At 40.3% G+C, this 20,566-nt stretch overlaps 1 protein-coding gene across 3 annotated transcripts in view; it reads left to right on the forward strand.

Moving 5' to 3' along the window:
- ARHGAP26 (Rho GTPase activating protein 26) overlaps nt 1-20,566 on the forward strand; it is a 474,474-nt gene that overhangs the window by 158,776 nt on the left and 295,132 nt on the right. For all 3 annotated transcript variants that reach the window (XM_011939748.1, XM_011939749.1, XM_011939750.1), the window contains exon 11: nt 8,253-8,331. In XM_011939748.1, coding sequence (XP_011795138.1) covers nt 8,253-8,331 — 79 coding nt within the window. The remainder of the gene's footprint in view (nt 1-8,252; nt 8,332-20,566) is intronic.

The raw sequence follows: 20,566 nt of genomic DNA on the forward strand, positions 1-20,566 counted from the left end.
TCTCCCCCCCTCCCTCTCCTTCCCCCTCCTCTCCCTTCCTCTCTCTCTCTCTCTCTCTTCCTTCCCCCCTCCCTCTCCTTCCCCTCCCCTCCCCACCTCTCCTCTTCTCCTCTCCTCTCCTCTTTCTTGAGTCTTGCTCTGCACCCGGGCTGGAGTGCAGTGGTGTGATCTCCACTCACTGCAAGCTCCGCCTCCCAGATTCATGCCATTCTCCTGCCTCAGTCTCTCAAATAGCTGGGACTACAGGCGCCTGCTACTGCGCCTGGCTACCTTTTTTTTTTTTGTATTTTTAGTAGAGATGGGGTTTCACCATGTTAGCCAGGATAGTCTCGATCTCCTGACCTCGTAATCCACCTGCCTCTGCCTCCCAAAGTGCTGGGAGGATCAGATCCTTTCTAAATAATTGATTAGAAACTACTTCCAAAAACTTCTTAGAGGGTTGACCCTTGCTTCCTCCCTCCCTCCCTCTCTCCAACTCTCCTTCCCTCCTTCCTTTCTTTCTTCCTCCCCTTAAGGTGCTGGTCTTCCTGGATCCCAGGACATGTATGCTACATGCACAGGGGGGCAGTACAACATTGTCCTTAAAGTTTGTGCTTTGCTTTAGATTCAGGCACACCTGGGTTCAAGTGCAGGCTTTGGCACTTACTAGTGGTGTGACATTATGCAAGTAACTTATGTGAGTCTCAGTCTTTTCACTTTTAAAAAGAGAAATAATGGTAGTGTCTACTTCATACAGTTATTGTGAAGAATGAATGATAATACAAGTAAAGTCCTTAGCACAGTGGTTATCACATAATAAACACTCAGTAAATCTACCTGTGGTTTGGGGGCTGCCAGTTGCAGCACCTTCTGGTTTCTTACTTTCTCTGTCTCTCACCTGTACCACACCCAGATTATCATGGCATATTATGAATTCTTCTCATGCACAAAGGCCTTGCAGAAGGACCTCAATGGTTTATTACGTCAGAGCACACATAGTAGTGCAGATTCATAAATTCTGTCTCCAAATAGTAGATTACTGTTGCCTTCCAGTGATGGCACTGGGTCCTTGAGTATTGGAAGAAAAAAGGAAGTAGCTCAAGTTCCTCCTTTGTGGATAACCTGGAGATACTCTCCAGAGTTTGACTGTAAGGTGAATCAAGAATATAGACAGGCATCCTTCATTGTTGGTATTAATGCATGAGGTGGATTACTTTATAACATGCAATGATGACCTGGGTTGGAGCTCAGATAGATTCAGAGAAAGACAGACACAGACAACAGAAGTTGCAAACTGGTGGTCCACAGACATGCGTGGTTTGGCTTGAATAGTGTTTGAGGCAACATTTTAAAACTGGAAAAATCTTTAATTGCTGATCATGCCTTCCCACATGCCAGCTGCCGGTTGAGCTGAATGACAGATACTTCCTTTAGGTGGGGTGTGTGCTGTCTGTTCTGCCACAGTCCCCACCATGCCCTGTTGCCCACCTCCCCCATGAAGACAAGTGACAGCTTTTTGCTTTGCACTAGCACTGTTGTTTCTCCCCAAGAGGGGAGATAATTCTTTGTTCTTTGTTTCTATCTGAAAGTAAAACTGAAAAAGAGAAAAACCAAGAGCAACATAAGACCAAGCCTGTTTTCCTTGGATTAAAGAATTTCTTATCCAGTTTCCCTCATTTTGCTTACTTACCTAGTCTCTGCAGACATTTGGATCTGTAATCTCGTAAACAGACATGGAAAAAGTGTCATTCTCCAATATTATTCTGTATGGCTTTGGCCATATCTTTGTGTAAATGAAGCTCTTCTGAACCAGAACCATTACATTGTCCAGGAACTGTTAGGAATTCATTTTCCCAGTAGCACTTCAGAAACAAAGGACCACTTCCCCTCCCTGGTACTTGCAAAACTCTTCTTGCAAGTGGATGGCAGCTCATGCTCCATTCCTTATCATTCCCCTTTGTCTTCTTATATAAGCGTAGTGGGCAGGTTTCAGACACAGGCTTTGAGATTGTGTGTTCCTGTGGGCGCCTCAGCTCGTCTTCTTTGAATTTGACTCTTAAATATACAGTAGTGTGGATGGAAGTTGGGGAATGAACTCTTGCCAACAGAAGATTTGTAGTCTTATGAATGAATAAACCCTAGATCTTTGTAGGTTGATTTAGAAAGAACGGTACTGGTAAATTCTGAGTGTTTTTGTTTCAGTGGGGTGGAGTTAGTAATAGCTTTTCCTTGTCCAATAGGAAGTGGGTAAATTGCCAAACCACTGAGATCACTATTGTTGACTCAGATTCAGGAATAAGATTAGAGTAGGAAAGCTGTCGAGTAACCCTGGAATCGGGGCTGGTTGTAATTCTCTTTGCTCTTGGCTGGTGAACAGGCTATGAATTGATATAGCCAGTGGTCCCAGGATCCTGAATGTGTTGCTAAACCATGTATTTCTTTCCATGGGCTGTTTTTGGGGGCCAGGGTTGGAGGAGATATGGTGTTGGGTAGCAACTTGCCCTGTGATAGATGGAGAGCTATTTTCTCCATGGCTCCTGCAGTGTGAGAGGTGAGGTGCCAGCTTAGAGAAAATTCTAGATCCTCGTTCATGATTCTCAAGCAGATTCAGATATAGCACTAAGGACATATTCAGAGTGAAAAGGAAGTGCTGTATTTTAAGGGGATTCTCAGGGTTGAGCTCTACAGAGGATTTTTAAGTCATTTACTCCTTCTCTCATCTGGCAGGTGGAGGGAGCTCCTTGACAGATTTTTTAGAATTTGCCAAAGACCCCTTCTCTGTTCTTACTAGTTATCAGATGTTAATTTTAAAAGGGAGTGGTAGGCCACTTTATTGCGTTACTCAGGAGGAAAAAGGAAATGGCCATTATGTCAGCGCAGGTGTGTCCCTTCAGCCCTCAGCCCTGTGTGCTTTGTGGTAGAGGCATGAATTTCAGTGCTGTATATGCGCATGTTGGGAGTGGGACTCACACACGTCATTAGCACCTGTGGGTTGTTTCTTTTCCTTTTGAAACTATACACACCTGCCCTTCTGCAGTAGTAACTTTAACCCTACCCCATATTTACCATCCTGTTCCTGCTTACCCCACCTCTACCTGCCCCTGTGATTACAACTAATTTTTGGAGCATTCACCGTGTGCCTGACACTTTGAAATGCCGCACACACTTCTCATGTAACCTTCCCAGCATGCCCTGAGGTGTAATTGTGATAACGCTGGGAGACAAGTAATTGAACTGCTCTATGCTACTGTTCTTTAAAACATAGATAATAAGAGTAGCACAGAATAGTTCAATTGCTAGTCTGCTGTGGTTATACATCTAGGAAGCACTAGAATCAGAATAACTAGTGAGCCTAAGTTATTGATGAGAAGTCATAGCTCTTGGGTATTTAAAACAATTTTTACTGAGGTATAATCACAGTAAAATGCATGAATCCAAAGTCTATATTTTAATAACTTTTTATACACACACAACTGTGTAACCACCCAGATGAAGATATAGAATGTTTCTGTCACTCCAGGAGATACCCTTGTGCCGCTTTTCAGTCGTTGCCCATATCTCTTTTTCAAAAAAAAAAAAATCACTCTTCTGACTTCTGTTGCCATAGATGAATTTTGCAAGTATTTGAACATCATAGAAGTGGAGTCACACAGTCACACAATCTTTTGTGTCTGGCTTCTTTCCCTCATCGTTATATCTCTGAGATTCATTCATGTTGTAGCATGTAGCAGTAGTTGACTCTTTTTTAAAAAATTGTTGTATGGTATCCCATTGTTCAAATATACAATAGTTTATCCATTTATCAATGCGTATTTATTTGTTGTTATATTTGCAATTTTTGGCTATTCTAAATAAAACTGCAGGTATTCTTGAATGTACCTTTTGGTGGACATATGTACTTAATTCTCTTGAGTATATATGTAGAGGTATAATTGCTAGGTCATAGGGCAGGTGTATGTTTAGTTCTAGCAGATATTGCCAAAGTAGTTCCATCAACTTATTCTCCCACCAGCGATGTATGAGAGTCCCAGTTACTCTACATTTTTTGCCAGTTCTGGTTATTGGTGGCCTTTTAATGCCCTCTATTCAGGAGGGTGCTTGTTACATCTCATTGTGGTTTTAATCACATTTCCCTGATAAATAATCAGTTTGGGCTCTGTTTCTTAGCCTTATTGGCCATTTGGATGTCCTCTTTTATGAAGTGCTTATTCAAGTATTTATTGTATCGGGTGGTTCATTTTTTCTTATTTATTTTTAGGCATTCTTTACATATTCTGGATATGAGTCTTGTAGGAGATAGATATTACAAATATCTTCTCTCATTCTGGTTTGACTTTTTTAAAAAATGAAAGTAAGTAATTAAATTCATCTTTTGATGAGTGTAAGTTCTTCATTTTGGTGAAGTCCAATTTTTTCAATATGTTTTCTTTATGATTAGGACTTTTTGTGTTCTTTTTTAAGAAAAACTAATTGCCTTTCCATCTCTTAAGTATTTTTAAGACAGATAAAACATGGAGAACCACTGCTATAGAAAGTAAGCCCCAGTTACTCTGGATGCTGTTGGATTCTTGTTTTGGATTAGCTGTTCGCCTAGAGCAGTGTTGTAAGCCGTCATATTTATGAAGCACGTTAGGTTTTTACAGAGCTCTTTATCATTCAATCTTATTTAATCCCATGCAGGAGCTCACTAAGGCGCTTGCAGAAGTGCATGGCTGATTTTGACCCAGAGGACTTGGGTGGTCAATATGAGCTCTCTGGGGGCTGCAGTGCCATCACATTTGCCATGGCATTATGCACAAGAGTTAAGGGTTAGACTGCTTGTGTTCACATCCTGGCTCTGTATCTTGGCAGCTCTGTGATTGTGGACAAGATACTTAACCTCTCTGAGCCTTGGTTTTCTCATCTGCTAAAGGAGAATAATAAGCATATACTTTTCTCATGACGTAGCTGTGAAGATTAGGTGAATTAATTTATATACAGTGCTTAGCACAGCAACTGGCACATACTGCTGGGTTATACTTATTACTGTTCTTTTATTGTAGTGAGTCTAATAGGCTCACAGTTCTCAGTAGAGGTAAAAAGAGCTCTGATCATTTACTCCATTTCTCTTTCATTGTTTTATATGTTCCCTTCCTCATTCCATATTATCCTCCTACTTTTTTTATTTTGAGACGGAGTCTCGCCCTGTCGCCAGGCTGGAGTGCAGTGGCGTGATCTCGGCTCACTGCAACCTCCACCTCCTGGGTTCAAGCGATTCTCTTGCCTCAGCCTCCCGAGTAGCTGGGACTACAGGCGCGTGCCACCATGCCCAGCTAATTTTTGTATTTTTTAGTAGAGATGCGGTTTCACTGTGTTGGTCAGGATTGTCTTGATCTCTTGACCTCGTGATCCACCCACATTGGCCTCCCAAAGTGCTGGGATTATAGGCATTGGCCACTGTGCCCGACCTATCCTCCTACTTTTAATCTCTCTCTCCTCTGTCTCCCCAGCCCTGCCCATTTTTTTTGCTGTGAAGAACCACATGCATTTCAAACATGAACTAAATTAACATCCTGTAAGAGCAGGTCTCAAAGTATGCTATTTTATAGGGACTGACATGCAAAGTGTGGAGGGTCGTTGAGGGTTTTGCTTGTTTTATTTTGTTTTGAGGGATAGTTATTAGTAGGGCATGAGGAAGGTAAATGTGGAAAGAAAGTTACGATTTTACTCCAGAATAAAGATAGTTCACCCTTTTTACCTTTGTTCTTGGAAATTCACATGCAAGACATGTGAATCCGTCACCTACCCCACTCCCCCTGCAAAAGGGAACAAGACTACATGTGGAAAAGAACTTGTATTTTGATATTTCTTCTTGGAATGAAAACAAATCCTGTTGACTTTCCTGGTTACCAAGGCCGAGTGGCCCACCCTTCACAGCCTCTGAGGTTGTTGAACTTCCTCTTTGTGGCTCGGGGTGGAAATCTCACACTGTGTGCCGTGAAGTTGATGTAATATCTGTGAGCCCCTGAGACCGTGGTATGTAGACAGCTCTTGTGATCTCACTGTTTGCTGGTGGGCCACTAGCGGGAAACGAACTAGAGACATGTTGGCTCCTTGACCTCACTGCAGAAAGGAGGGTAACTTTGCACTCTAGGGCAGGGGGAACAGGAAGGAAAAGAGTGGGGATGGAGTGGACAGCCCAGGGTGTGGGCCTCAAACTTAACTCTGCATCAAGATCACCTGGGGAGTTGGTTAAAATCCAAGTTCCCAGGCACAGCCCAGTTCAGATTGAGTGGAGTGGGGTTGGGCTGGAGTCTCCATGTTAAGGGAATGTCTGATTCTGAAGCAGGTGGTACAGAAGCAGCACCTACAGCAACACTGAAAGACCCAGAACCAGGGACTTGAGAGTTCTGCAATAGACAGTAACTGCAGAGGCTTTTTGTTTCAAAGCTATTAAGATGTCGTACTTGGTCTTTAGAGAAAGGTGGAAGGGTAGAATCAGTCCATCATGCCCTCAAGCCACAGGGTCAGTTCTGTGGAGCCACGACTGTCAGCTGTCTGCAGATACCCACTGACTCTGGCACACTGAATGGGCTGATGGTGGGAAGTGGGCACTTGGTTGGGTCTGAGAATGAGAATTTCTGAGAAGAGGAGGCAGAGTTCTGGAAGGTGCTCATGGAGAGGAGAGTTATTCCATCCTCTGAGTTATCTTTGTATTATGGTGCCAGTCCCAGTGTGACCTTCACGGGAATGACCCTCCTCTTGGGATCAGTGTTCCGCCATCATCAACACGCCCACCCGTCTAGCTGCCCACCCCTCCTCTCACCCACATACACCCCCACTCCCCTTTCTGTCTCTTGCTTGTTCTCTCACTCCCTTCTCTTGCTTGTTTGCATGCTTTCCCTCTCTCTCTGTCTCTCTCGACCCCACACACATTTATACCCTTACACATTCACACCCCTACCCCATGCCCCTTGTATCCCAAACCCATCTGTATCTACATGCCCACAGCTCTAAAGTTTTTTCTAAGGAGATGTTGAGGGATGATTAATGAAAAGAATCAAATGTGACTTTTAAATTATGTTAAACAAATAGGTTTAGCATATTTGTTGGAACTATAGCTATAAGCCAGAAGCGGAGATGATGAGCGGGTGAGAATGAGCAGGCTTGGGTGCTTATGGGGCCCAGGCTTGTGCTGCTAAGGGTGTTGCTCAGCCTGTGTAGTTTTCATACCGTATTGTTGTATGATCATTCGCAGTGTTTGTGCACTCAGACAGGAATCAGACTTTAGTTCTTGCTCAGTGGACCTCTTCCTCCTTTTTAGGCTGTCTCAGATTTTAAAGAGGATGGTTTTTAACTAGCAATTCTTAACTTTTTGAGGGTTGCAGTTCTCTCTGAGAATTTGACGGACAATTTGAATTGTTTCTACAGAAAAATCCACATACATTTGAGGGAGAGGAGGAGGTGGTTTGGGGACACTCTGGGATTTATCTTCACCCTAAATGAATAACTCCTGCTTTAATGAGCGTAGAGGGCTTTCAGCGTCTTCTCCCAAGGTCGTTTTTATGGCGCAGTCTCTTTTTCTTGTGGAGTACCATTTGTGATGGGAACTGAACAAAACCCATTTGATATTGTGTGCATGTCTTCTGGAGAGCTTGTGCTCAGGTTTAGGGAGCAAGCCGATTTCAGTGAGTGAAATGGTCTCATGCATGTAAAGCACTTAGCACCTGACATGATTAAGTATTCATTTTTTAAAAAGACTGTGCACATTTAATCGTAACTACCAAGATGATGACCACCATAAAACTTCTCCATGTCTGAAGCAATTTAGAAGCAGTGGACCAGATATTAGGAGACAAGCGTGCCTCCAGCTTGGATGTTTTCTCCTTTTTTCTCTTGAGTCCAGTAATTCCATTCACTTCCACAAACATTTATTGCATTTCTACTGTGAGTATCATACTCCATTAAGCATTTTGAGGTCTCGAAATGAATAAGATTTCAAGGAACTGAACAGTGTCTAAAGAAATCACTTAACTCCTCTATGTCCCTTACCTGTAAAATAGGGTCATATCTTCTGTGTTTCTGCCTCTCTGAGGGAGATGGGCTGACTGAGAGGAATTTGGGCCATCTTTCTGAGACTAGAAGGTGGCTTAGTAAAGCCGAGTGTTGTACCCCTCTTTGTGTCATTAACCCTAGCAACCACTGACTCTTTTGAGTGGATGTTTAAGATTCGCCTTTACCAACTCTCTACATGTGGCACTGGTTTCATATCCGTGTCCCTCCTTTCTCTGCAGGCCAGGGGTTATCACCATGCAAGCATTGTCGGAAGAGGACCGGAGGCTCTGGATGGAAGCCATGGATGGCCGGGAACCTGTAAGTAACAATTCAGGGAAGTACAGCAAGAATGAAGGCCCTGAGTTGTTTGTTGCTTTCCTAGTGCAGTGATTTTTGCTGTTGTTCTAAAGCCTTGGGTTCTTGAAACCAGTGTACCAGAGGTGGTTTTTTATTCCTAGGTTTATGTTTGTGGATATCGATATTGCTTCTGTATATAGTTCTTGAGCTTTGACCTCTCTGTCCTAAGGCATGGCTTCTGCATAGAATTACACCAGAACTCCCATCTTTTATCACTGACTTCTGGTTCAGCCTCCCATAGTAACTTACCTCCCCTTATAAGCAGTGGGACATTATCAGGGTGGCTGGAGGGAGGTGAGCCTGGTAATATGATCCCTGCTGCTATTTCAGCAATGCTGGCCTCAGCTGGGTGATGTAATCTCATAGTTGTTCCGTATCTTGTGACGTGTAAAATCCGTAAGAGCCCTGGAATCATTGTAGTCGTCTTATCTTAGTTCCAAGGATCTCAACCCCATTAGTCAGCAAATCTCAAGGTTGCAGAAATCGTAAGAGTACAGTCTAACCATGTGCCACCAACAAAAGAGAAAAAGAATCTACAATGCCAGAGGGCCAATAATTGATGCTTACACCAAAGGGAGGAAATGTGTGCAAGGAAGAAGTAGGCCATGGGCTCCATTGACTATAGAACTCTTTGCATGAAGCTGGATAATGCCAGCTGATTTGTGTGTCTCTTTCTCAGCTTACCTTGGTGAGGTGGTCTGGCAACATAGTTATGTACCTTTCTACTCAGCCATATTTTATACAAACTTGGGACGCAGTCAACTAAGCATAAAGAAATAGCTAGTATTGTATGACATTTAATAATATATAGAGCAAGGTCTCTTAAAGATTTAAATAACTAATGATTTAGGCATAGTTTGCTAAACTATAATTAAGCATTGTTTAATCTTAATTCTTCCCCTGGGCTAAAATATAAGATAGCTCTGATTGTCTCTGAATATGTTGGTACCCGTAGGAACCCTCAAAACCAGATACACATTTCTACCTTTGAGGCTTTATGGGCACAATAGCTGCTTGATGTCAAAGGCCTTTGAAAGAAGCTTCCCAAGTAGATCTTTCTTTTTGCTAGCATTATCTACCATTTGTTGAGCACATTATTTTGCATGTTAGGCACAGGATTGAGCACATTACATCTCTTAACCTGTTTATTTCTCTTAGCACTTAATGAAATAAGTGCTGTGATTCCATTTTATAGATGAGGAAGCTGAGGCTTAGAGAGGTTAAATAAGTTGCCCCAAATCACACAGATAGTAAATGGCTGTATTAGTAGGGTACAGGCTAGATTGCTATAACAGAGAGACTCCGAAGTACAGTGGTTTATGTAAGATAGATAAGTGTATTTCTCTCTTAGAGCCGAGAAGGGAGGAGTCCATGCCTAGTAGGGTCATTCTGCTATCCTCAGCCCACGGCTTCCCACATTGGTCCAGTCATTGCCATTTTCCAGCCAGAAAATGAGGATGAAAGCATTTTGAAGGACCCAGAAGATGCACACGACACTTCCATTGGCTCAAACATAGTGGTACAGCCACATCTACCTGCAGAGCAGGCTGGGAAACCTAGGCTGTACATAGGCAGTCATGGGCCCTGCCAGGACCCTGGGCGTGTTATTATTTCAGAGAAGAAGAGGAGAAAGGATAATACTGTGAGTAGTTGGCAGTCTCCATCCTAGTGGCAAAGCTAGAATTTGACCCATGTCTAATCCTAGACATACTCAGTTTTCATCTTTAATGGAGGTAAAATTTCAAATTGCCTCCTAAGAATTCTCAGTTCATTTTTACAGTACTTTCACTCACTCCCTGGAATGATTCTTCAACTCAGAGGGAAGGAAATGCCCAGGAAGAACAATCTTGTATGGCATTCTATTCTTGGAATGGGCAAAAAAAGCCAAATTACAACAACAAAAAAACCACAAACCTACTACCATCTCTACCCCTGCCCCCAATAAGCTGGAGTTCTGAAACTGCCTCACCAATTAATTCCATTTTAAGCCTCCCCATCCTCTCCCCCCACCACTTAGATATTTGTTCTCTGTGTATAATTGGTCTTCTTACTAACCACTTCAGCTTTCCTGTAGATTAACATCTGGCCTCTGCAGATGGAAAGTGTGCTGTTGAAAGAAACATCTTCTTGCTCCAGAATGTACAAATTAAAACAAGTTTAAACACAAAATAATTTTGTTTCTAAACATGATATAAAATTATTTCCTCACAGGAACATATAGCTTGCACTGAAAACCACACTTCTGTGTGCTTTTTAGTTTCCTAAAGAGGGAGATAAATATAGACAAATGATGTCTGTGTAATTGACAGTAATACTAGGCTTAATTTTGTCTCCCGTTGCTGAAAGCCTCTAGGGGACATTACTAGAGATACATGGCCAGTAGACAATTAGCAGCGCCAGCTTTAATCACCATCTCCCTAATTAGTTAAATCTGTCCCCGTGGGAGCTTTGGATTTCTCTAGTTAGCTCTTTCTCTAGTCGGTGTTAGTGTGGTTGCCTTACTTCAGGGAGATGTTAATAGTGGCAACTATCTTCTGTTTTATACTTCTATCTCAGTTGTTCTTTGATGGATTATTTGGTGTTGGTGTTTTTTTTTGTTTGTTTGTTTTGTTTTGTTTTGTGTTTTTGGAGGGGGTTAATTTTAGTTTCTATTCTTTTGTTCTTTCATTGTCCAATAATACCTTAGGATGGTTGGTTGAAAAACAAAGAAAAGCTAAATGAGCCCCAAATCAGTTGATTTTGCAACATTTAATTTTTAAATGTTAAATTTAGTTTTGGCATTAAATCATACTTTTTTTTTAATACACAGTCATATCTTAGTCTAAAGAAATGCTGGCTGTCTTTATGGTGTTGATGGACATATAATAGAGGAAGAAATTAGAGTTGTCTTCCTACAGTAAGCGTTATGGATTTTATGTAATACATTTGAATTAAAATTTGAATTATTTTAATTCAAATGTAGGAAACTCAATTCAAACTTGAGGAAAAGCTGGACTTACTGGGTTACGTAACTGAAAAATACTGGAGTCTAATAGTCTGTGGCTCATCCGAATCTGGGAACTTACATAATATTTGGAGTTGGTTTCCTCTTTTGTATTGGCTTCATTTTCCAACATGTTCTTTTCATAGAGTGGTGAGATGCTTCCTTACTATTCATTCCAAGCTTATGTCTTATTATTAAAAACAGGGGGCAGTAACCTTTTTCTGTACTGGGCCAGATAGTATTTTAGGCTTTGTGGGCCATGTGGTCACGGTTGCAGCTGCTAAATTTGCTGCTGTGGCTAAAAAGCTGCCATGGACAATATGTAAATGAATAGGTATAGCCTTGTTTCAATAAAACTTTATTTACAAAAACAGATGGCTGGCTTGATTTGGGTCATGGGCCATACATAGTTTGTTGATCCCTGATCTGTAAGTCTAGTGGAAAGAGAACTTTTATCTAATCATTCCAAAAAAGTTCTTTATTTGGATTATATTAGACTAACTACTTGGTCCAGAGGCTAGGATGGATGAATTGACCAGAACTTACTCTTGTGCCTATTGCACTGGAACTGTATAAATGGTGGCAGAAGGTCGTCTTCCTGTGAGAGAAAAAGCATTGTTGTATGAGGGAAGGACGTAGACACTAGTCAAGAAAAGCAACTTACTCTACTTACTCTCAGATGTATGTTCCTTTAAACTTTATGTTCAGAAAACTTCCTCTTTGATACTTGGCCAAGGGTGGAAATGCCAAGTTTACTGCTAACATGATAATTGGGGTAAAAGACTAAATGCTTTCCCCCTAAGACTAGGAACAAGTTGAGGGTGTTTGCTCTTATCACTCTTACCACTCTTACTCAACAGAGGACTGGAAGTCCTAACCAGTGCAGTAGGGCAAGAAAGTAATATAACAGGCATACAGGTTGGAAAGAAAGGTATACAGCTGCCCCCACTCTCAGATAACACAATTGTCTATGTAGAAAATCCTGAGGAATGCACACACTAACACACACACACACACACACACACCCCTTCTATAATTAGTAGGTGAGTTCAGCAAGGTCACAGGATACAAGATAGACACATACACAAAATCAATCATATTTCTATAGATTAGCCATAATCATATGGTGATCAAAGTTAAAAGCATAACACCATTGATAGTCTCCCCAAAAATGAAGTGACTAGGTATAAAACTAATTAACATGTAGAGGACCTGTATGTTGGAAATTACAAACTGCTGATGAAAGAAATGAAAGAGGATCTAAGTAAATGGAGAGACATTAATAGATTGGAAAAATCAACATAGTAAAGATGTCAGTTCTCCCCAAAATGATTATAGGTTTAATGCAATTCCTATTAGAATCACAGCAAGATTTCTTATAGATACAGACAAGCTTGTTCTAAAATTTATATATAAAGGCACAGAAACCAAAATAGATAAAACAATTTTAAAAAAGAAGAATGAATTCTAAGTTGTCTCTCTACCCTATTTTAAGACTTTCTTTTTAGTGACAGTAATCAAGACTGTGGTATTGACAGAGGGATAGACACATAGATCAATGGAACAGAATAAAGAATCCAGAAATAGACGCACACAAATATGCCCAATTGATTTTTGACAGAGGTGCAAAAGCAGTTCAATGGAGGAAGGATAGCTTTTTTGAGAAATGGTGCTTTTTAAAACAAAACATCCGTAGGCAAAAAAAAAAAAAAAAAAAAAAAAAAAAAGCCTTGACTTAAACCTCATGTCTTATACAAAATTTAATTCAGAATGGATGATAGATTTAAATGTAAAATATAACACTTTAAAACTTTTAGAAGAATGTGTGGAATCTAGGACTAGATGAAGAGTTTTTAGATGCAATGCTGAAAGCATACACAACCCATAAAAAAAATGGATAAAATTTTCTTCATCAAAGTTAAAAACTTTTGCTTTGTGTGTGAAAGACCCTGTTAAGAGGATGAAAAGGCAGGCTACAGAATGGTAGAAAATATTTGCAAAAACATACATCTGATAAGGAACTTATTTACATCTAGTTCTTTTTAGATCTAGGATTAAATAAATAAATAAATAAAAAATAAATGAATAAATAAATAAAAACTCTCAAAACTTAACAGCTAAAGAGAAACAGTCCAATTGGAAAAAGGCAAAAGACACAAGGAGACATTTTACCAAAGAGGATATGGCAAATAAACACAGGAAAAGATGTTCAATATCATTAGCCATTAGGGAAATGCAATCTAAAACCACTATGAACTATCACCTTCCAGAATGACTAAAATCAAAAGTAGTGAAAATACTGAATGCTGGCAAGGATGCAGAGAAGCTGGATCTTCTGTACCTTGCTGGTGGGAATGTAAAATGAAACAGCCATGCTGGCAAGTCACTTGGCAGTTTCTAAAACTAAATATTGCAGTTGCTCTATGACACAGCAATTGTTCTGGGGCATTTAATCCAGAGAAATGAAAACTTCTGTTCACACAAAAACCTATATGCATAAACCTCCCTCTTAGCAGCTTTATTCATAACAGCTCGAAACAGGAAGTACTAGAGATGTCCTTTAATGGGTGAATGGTTAAACAAACTGGTACATCCATGCAATAGAATACTGTTCGGCAATGGAAAGAAATGAACTATTGGTACATAACAACCAGGTGCATCTTAGGAGCATTATGCTAAATGAAAAAGGCCAGTCTCAAAAAAGCATATATAATACATGCTTTAATTTTGTAACATTTTTGAAGTGACAGTTTTAGAAATGGAGAATGGAATAGTGATTTCTAGGGTATAGGGACGTTGGAAGCAGGAAGCAACTATAAAGTGGGTAGCACAAGGAAGCCCTTGGTGGTGATGAAATAGTTCTTTGTTTTGATCTTGGTGGTTAGTTATATGAAATCATATTAAAGTGGTTATGAGAAACTACACTAAAGTATATGTGTATACTTCTGTACAATCCTACACACACAGATGAACGCAAGTCAAAACTGATGGAGTTTGAACGAAGTGTATAGTCTAGTTAACAATATTGTGTTAATGACAATTTTCTGGTTTTGATGCTATGTTATAGTTTTAAGAGCTGGTATCATTGGATTATGGGGAGAAGTAGGGCAAAGGATTCATAGGATACTACTATTTTTATAATGGTATGAAATTATAACTTTAAAAAACAAAGTTAGCTAGTCAGATAAAGCTTTGAAATGATTCTGCTGGATTTTTTCACTTTCTGTTAAATCTGGGTTGACAAACAATAGGGTCACTGTTGCAACTGCATAAGCTTTTGTTTTACTTTTGTGTGGCCATTGTCTAAGGCTTGGGAACAGATGACTTTTCATATTAAGTTGGACATGGAAACCTTAGTTCAAACTGCATACTGCATAAATACCACAACTCAGGAAAATTTTAGAGACAGCAGATTTTCTTTTGAGAGTTTCTAATAACTAAAGTTGTCTCTCCTTTTCTCGTTGCATATTGCTGGTAAGCGTATTTGCTAAAAGTAGAATAGAATCACTATCAGCCCATCATCATTGCCAACATATACACACCCAACCCAAAGTATTTAATATCCCTCTACTATGGAAAAGAGGGCTCAGGAAGCCCGTGGGACTAGGGGTGATCCAGAGCTTCAGGGCTTATGTAGCCTCTTAAAACTGCATTTCCGTATATCCCCTAGCTGTGATTAGTGGTGTCTTTCTGGAACTGCTTATAGCACCTCCTTATTTTAGATGTATTAGTCCTCCTTCACATTTCAAGGATTCTTTAGTTGAATTAAATATTTCTCCACTTTGAGCTGGTACTTGAATTTCTTTTGACAGCCACAAGTTTTGAACGTTGGCAGATGCTAGAATTATGTGGAATTAGATTAAGAAGGTAAGAAACAGATACTTTAGTGTCAGCGATTGTGTGTAAGTCTGTGTATTAGGAAATCACCACTCTTGTAGTCAAAAATAGCCAGATATTGGCAATTTCTTATGGCTCGATCTCATAGCTGTGGAGCAGGAAGAAGCAAGCCCACGTGTAAGTCAATATCATACCCTTATTTATGGAAGAGGGAACACTGCCTAAAAAAGGCTGGTAATTGGTTGATCTCTGATAGATAATTCAGGTCTCTTAGCTTCCAGTTCTGTGCTATTTTTGCTGCAACACACAAAAAATTGCTGCTGAATTATTAGGAAGTCACAGTTGAATGGCATCAACCTTTCCTTTTTAAGTACAGTTACTCTGCTGTGGCTACTGCAGTGGACGAAGGGAAAAGAAGAAAGAGGCTAAGGAAAAACCACTCCTCTAGTAAAAGACAATGTTGCTTCCTTCTGCTCACCTCCATTTTAAAGATATCTTCTGCTTTTGTCTTTGTGGACTTTGGGGCTGAACAAAATGTGTCTTCTCTCACCTTTCTCTACCGTGCCCAAGCTCTAACTCCCTAGTCCTTGTAGAACTCCTGGAATAAATGGGCAGTTGCATTGCATTTTACGCTCCACATCTAATATCTGAAAGAGTGAGCTGTGAAAAGTACTTAAAGGAAAAAATAAGATTGATGACTGTTAAGATGAGATCTCAGGATTAGAAGCAGAATGTTATGGTGGTTAAGAATGTGCACTCACGCAGCCCAAGTTTAAATCCTACTCCACTGCTTACTGGCACTCTCAAATTGGAAAATGACAGTCTCTCTGAGCAGGTTTCCTCCCCTGCAAATTGTGATAATAATAACCCCTACCTCATCAGATTGTTTTGTAAGGATCAACATAAATGTAAATGCCTGCACATGGCAAAGTGATCATTTAAAGCTAGTTCTTACTTGTTGTCTTTTTGGAGAGGAAGGTAGATATTGGGATACCTGGGTTCTATTTCTGGGTCTGTTTTTAAATTACTTGATTCACTTAGATAGCTCAAGTCACCTTGTTCCAGGTCACCAGAGTACAGGGCAGGGACTGCTTTCAATAGTATGGAAAATGTGATTCCATTTAGCAGTCAGTGTGAACTTTCAGGATATGACTGGAGGAGAAGGAAGTGATCTTTCGCCTCCTTTGCTGTGATGCATCCCAGGCCTGGCAGTTCATAATCCTGTTGTATGCTAACCTCAACTCACCAGTCTGCTGCTGACAGTTGCGTTTTTGTTTGTTTGTTAAAATAAGTGATTGAAAAAGTATGGATAGTTAAGAAGGTATCGGGTGAGCTTGCTAGGCTATAGTGTGACGGTGCAGGACTTACTCCTTTCTGAGCTTTCTTTTTATTTGTTTAATTTTGTTTAACATTTAGGTTCAGGGGTACATGTGCAGGTTTGTTATATAAGTAAACTTGTGTCACGGGGTTTTATTGTACAGGTTATTTTGTCACCCAAGTACTAAGCCTAGTACCCAATAATTATCTTTCCTGATCCTGTCCCTCCTCCTGCCTTCCACTCTCAAGTAGGCTCAGTATGTCCATGTGTTCTCATCATTTAGCTCCCACTTATAAGTGAGAACATGGGGTATTTGATTTCTGTTCCTGTGTTAGTTTGCTGAGGATAATGGCCTCTAGCTCCATCTGTGTTCCCACAGGGGCATGATCTCATTTTTTTTTTTATGGCTGCATAGTATTCTGTGGTGTATATTTACCACATTTTCTTTATCCAGCCTACCATTGATGGGCATTTAGGTTGATTCCATGTCTTTGCTATTGTGAATAGTGCTGCAGTGAACATATGCATGCATCTGTCTTTATGGTAAAAGAATTTGGCCGAATGCAGTGACTCACACCTGTAATCCCAGCACTTTGGGAGGCTGAGGTGGATGGATCACGAGGTCAGGAGATCGAGACCATCCTGGCTAACATGGTGAAACCCCGTCTCTACTAAAGATACAAAAATTAGCCAGGCATGGTGGCGGGCACCTGTACTCCCAGCTACTTGGGAGGCTGAGGCAGGAGAATGTCGTGAACCCAGGAGACGAAGCTTGGAGTGAGCCAAGATCGTGCCACTGCACTCCAGCCCGGGCAACAGAGCAAGACTCTGTCTCAAAAAAAAAAAAAAAAAAAGAATTTATATTCCATTGGGTATATACTCAATGGGATTGCTAGGTCGAATGGTAGTTCTGTTTTAAGTTCTTTGAGGAATTGCATTACTGCTTTCCACAATGGTTAAACTAATTTACACTCCCATCTGCAGTGTAAATTGTGTTCTCTTTTCTCCACAACCACACCAGCATCTGTTATTTTTTGACTTTTTAGTAATAGCCATTCTGACTGGTATGAGATGGTATCTCACTGTAGTTTTGATTTGCATTTCTCCAATGATCAGTGATACAGTGAACTTTCTTTTTAATATCACATACTGTGAATGGGTGAAGGATCTGAAAGTGAAATCTCAAGTGTGGTTTCTGTTTCCCCGTCTCCCATGCGCACCCACCCCCGATGGCTAGGAAATTACATTATACCCCCCCATATTATTTTGTTTGCGTGTCTTTTCCTCTAACTGGATCTAGAAGCCAGTTGCAAGCTTCATTTTTGTGTCATGTGAGTGCTTTTTTTAGGTGGACTTCATAATAGCTGCATATGATATCACATCAATGTGCTGAAGTCTTAAATTTAATAATACTCATTTATGTCCTTATTCCCTTTGGTTAGATTATTCAGAAGAACAATTTCTCATGAAAATTAGGAAATATTTAATTAACCAACCTGAGTTACAAGGTTGGAAGAAAGAGAAAGAGATCAGGTAAAATTGTTTTTTTTTTTTTTTTGAGACGGAATCTCGCTCTGTGGCCCAGGCTGGAGCGCAGTGGCCGGATCTCAGCTCACTGCAAGCTCCGCCTCCCGGGTTTACGCCATTCTCCTGCCTCAGCCTCCCAAGTAGCTGGGACTACAGGCGCCCACCATCTCGCCCGGCTAGTTTTTTGTATTTTTTTAGTAGAGACGGGGTTTCACCGTGTTAGCCAGGATGGTCTCAATCTCCTGACCTCGTGATCCGCCCGTCTCGGCCTCCCAAAGTGCTGGGATTACAGGCTTGAGCCACCGCGCCCGGCCAAATTGTTTTATGTTAGAGAGTTGATGAAATTTTCTAAGAAATGGAAATTTTGATAGCCAGATAATTTTTGCTTGAGCCTTATGACTTACATATGTTGGTGGCACTTACTCAGGTCTTAGACATTCTTCTTTCAATATTGAGCAAATATATTTAGATTGTCCAGCAATCACTTTGATGGGTAGCAAAGATATTAAGATGAGGATGGGTCACATTAATAGAAATTTCTTTTTTTTTTTTTTGCTGTACTTTCCCCATTGCTCAGCACAGCAGCTGGCAGAGTAAGCATTCAGCAAGTATTTGTTAAACAACTAGAGTCAAAACTAAAGGGAAGGGTGAAGGATGACCAAAATTGTTCCTTAGGGAATTGAGTTGCCTTCATTACCTGAGACCTGAATTCCTTGATTTTATGGTTCATCTTGACACATATTTACCTACTTGTACCAGAATTTAGCTTAGAGATTACATTTTTTGTGCATGGATACATTTGGCAATCAGGTAAAGCCTTTAGATACTTTCTCAGAATAATGCTTTTACATGTATAAAATAAAATGCATGGTTACAAAGGAAAAAATTATATAGAAATATAGTTATCAAAGTATTAAAAACATTTATGATAGAATAAACATGAAATAAGATATCTGGGCAGGTGTAATAACTTCTGTAAGTGATATTTTGGGCCGTCTGCCTATATGGTAATGCTACGTGGATTTCTACTGGTGACAAAGTCACAGATACTTCTGTGGTGTGTTGCCTGCATTCATATTTGAAGGAAACAATACATTTAGAAATCAATGAAAATAAAAGTTTTTTTGTTCTCGCTCTCTAAGTTCATGTACTCCCTGTATCCTCTCTCTAGACCCCACTTCTTCATTTCTTTGCAAATGTATTTAGACACTCTTCCTTTGAAGCTCTTAACTCAGCCAGGAATTATACACTGATTACTGGGAATATTTGATTAATATCTGTCCGCCTATTGGATTGTGATTGCGGTGGGTTTTTGTTGTTGTTGTGTTTTGGAGACAGAGTCTCACTCTGTTTCCCAGGTTGGAGTGCAGTGGTGGGATCTCAGCTCACTACAACCTCTGCCTATCAGGTTCAAGCAATTCTCCTGCCTCAGCCTCTCGAGTAGCTGGTATTAAAGGCATGTGCCACCACACCTGGCTAATCTTCTTTTGTATTTTTAGTAGAGATGAGGTTTCACCATGTTGACCAGGCTGGTCCCAAACTCCTGGCCTCAAGTGATCCGCCTGCCTCAGCCTCCCAAAGTTCTGAGATTATAGGCGTGAGCCACTGCACCTGTCCTGGATTGTGATAGGAACATGTGCGTTGTTTGTTTTTTTGTTTGTCTTTGTGGCTTTGGCGCATAGTGTCTGGCACACAGTAGGTGTTCACTAAATATTTGTCAAATCATTAGATAAACCTAAGGAATATTAAAGTATGGCTGGCTTGGCATGACTTCCTACCTGAGACTGGTTCCTGAAGATTAAAAACATTTATGATAGAATAAACATGAAATAAGATATTTCTTATAAGTAAGATCTTATATATAGTAAGATTCCCTACTGTCTTATTCCATTCAGGCTGCTTTCACAAAATACTATAAACTGGGTCGTATAGAAATACATATTTGTTTCTTACAGTTTTGGAGTCTAGGAAATCCAAGATCAAGGCACCATCAGATTTAGTCTAGTTAGGGCCTATCTTCTGATTCATAGATGGCACCTTTTATCATTGTCCTCACACAGTGGAAGGGGCAGGGCAGCTCTCTGGAGCTTCTTTCATGAGGGTGCCCATCCCATTCATGAGGGCTCTGCTGTCATGACTTAATCACCCCCTAAGGCCCTACTTTTTGATACCATCACATTAGTGATTAGGTTTGCAACACATGAATTTTTTGCGGGGGAGGCACACTCATTTAGACCATAGTGCCCACCTACCTTTAAGGATGTTCAGAAATCCCCTGTTCATTATTCTCACTTCTTTATTAATCTGTCAGTTCTAAATATAGCACAAAGGCCCCTTTGATTGTCTTTAGCATTTTTTGCAAGCCTCAGATCATTGTTGATTTCATCTTCATACCACTACCTTTATAGGCTTGAGCACCTCTTATTTTAATTTTGATTACATGTACTTCTTTAATCTTTTGCCATTATTTTTGTCTATATTAGCTTAACCTTTGGGGAATAGGATTAGTTGTGATACTTTTTGAACCTTTA

Source organism: Colobus angolensis, unplaced genomic scaffold (genome assembly GCF_000951035.1).
Source record: "Colobus angolensis palliatus isolate OR3802 unplaced genomic scaffold, Cang.pa_1.0 Scaffold183, whole genome shotgun sequence".
NCBI classification, from domain to species: Eukaryota; Metazoa; Chordata; class Mammalia; order Primates; family Cercopithecidae; genus Colobus; species Colobus angolensis.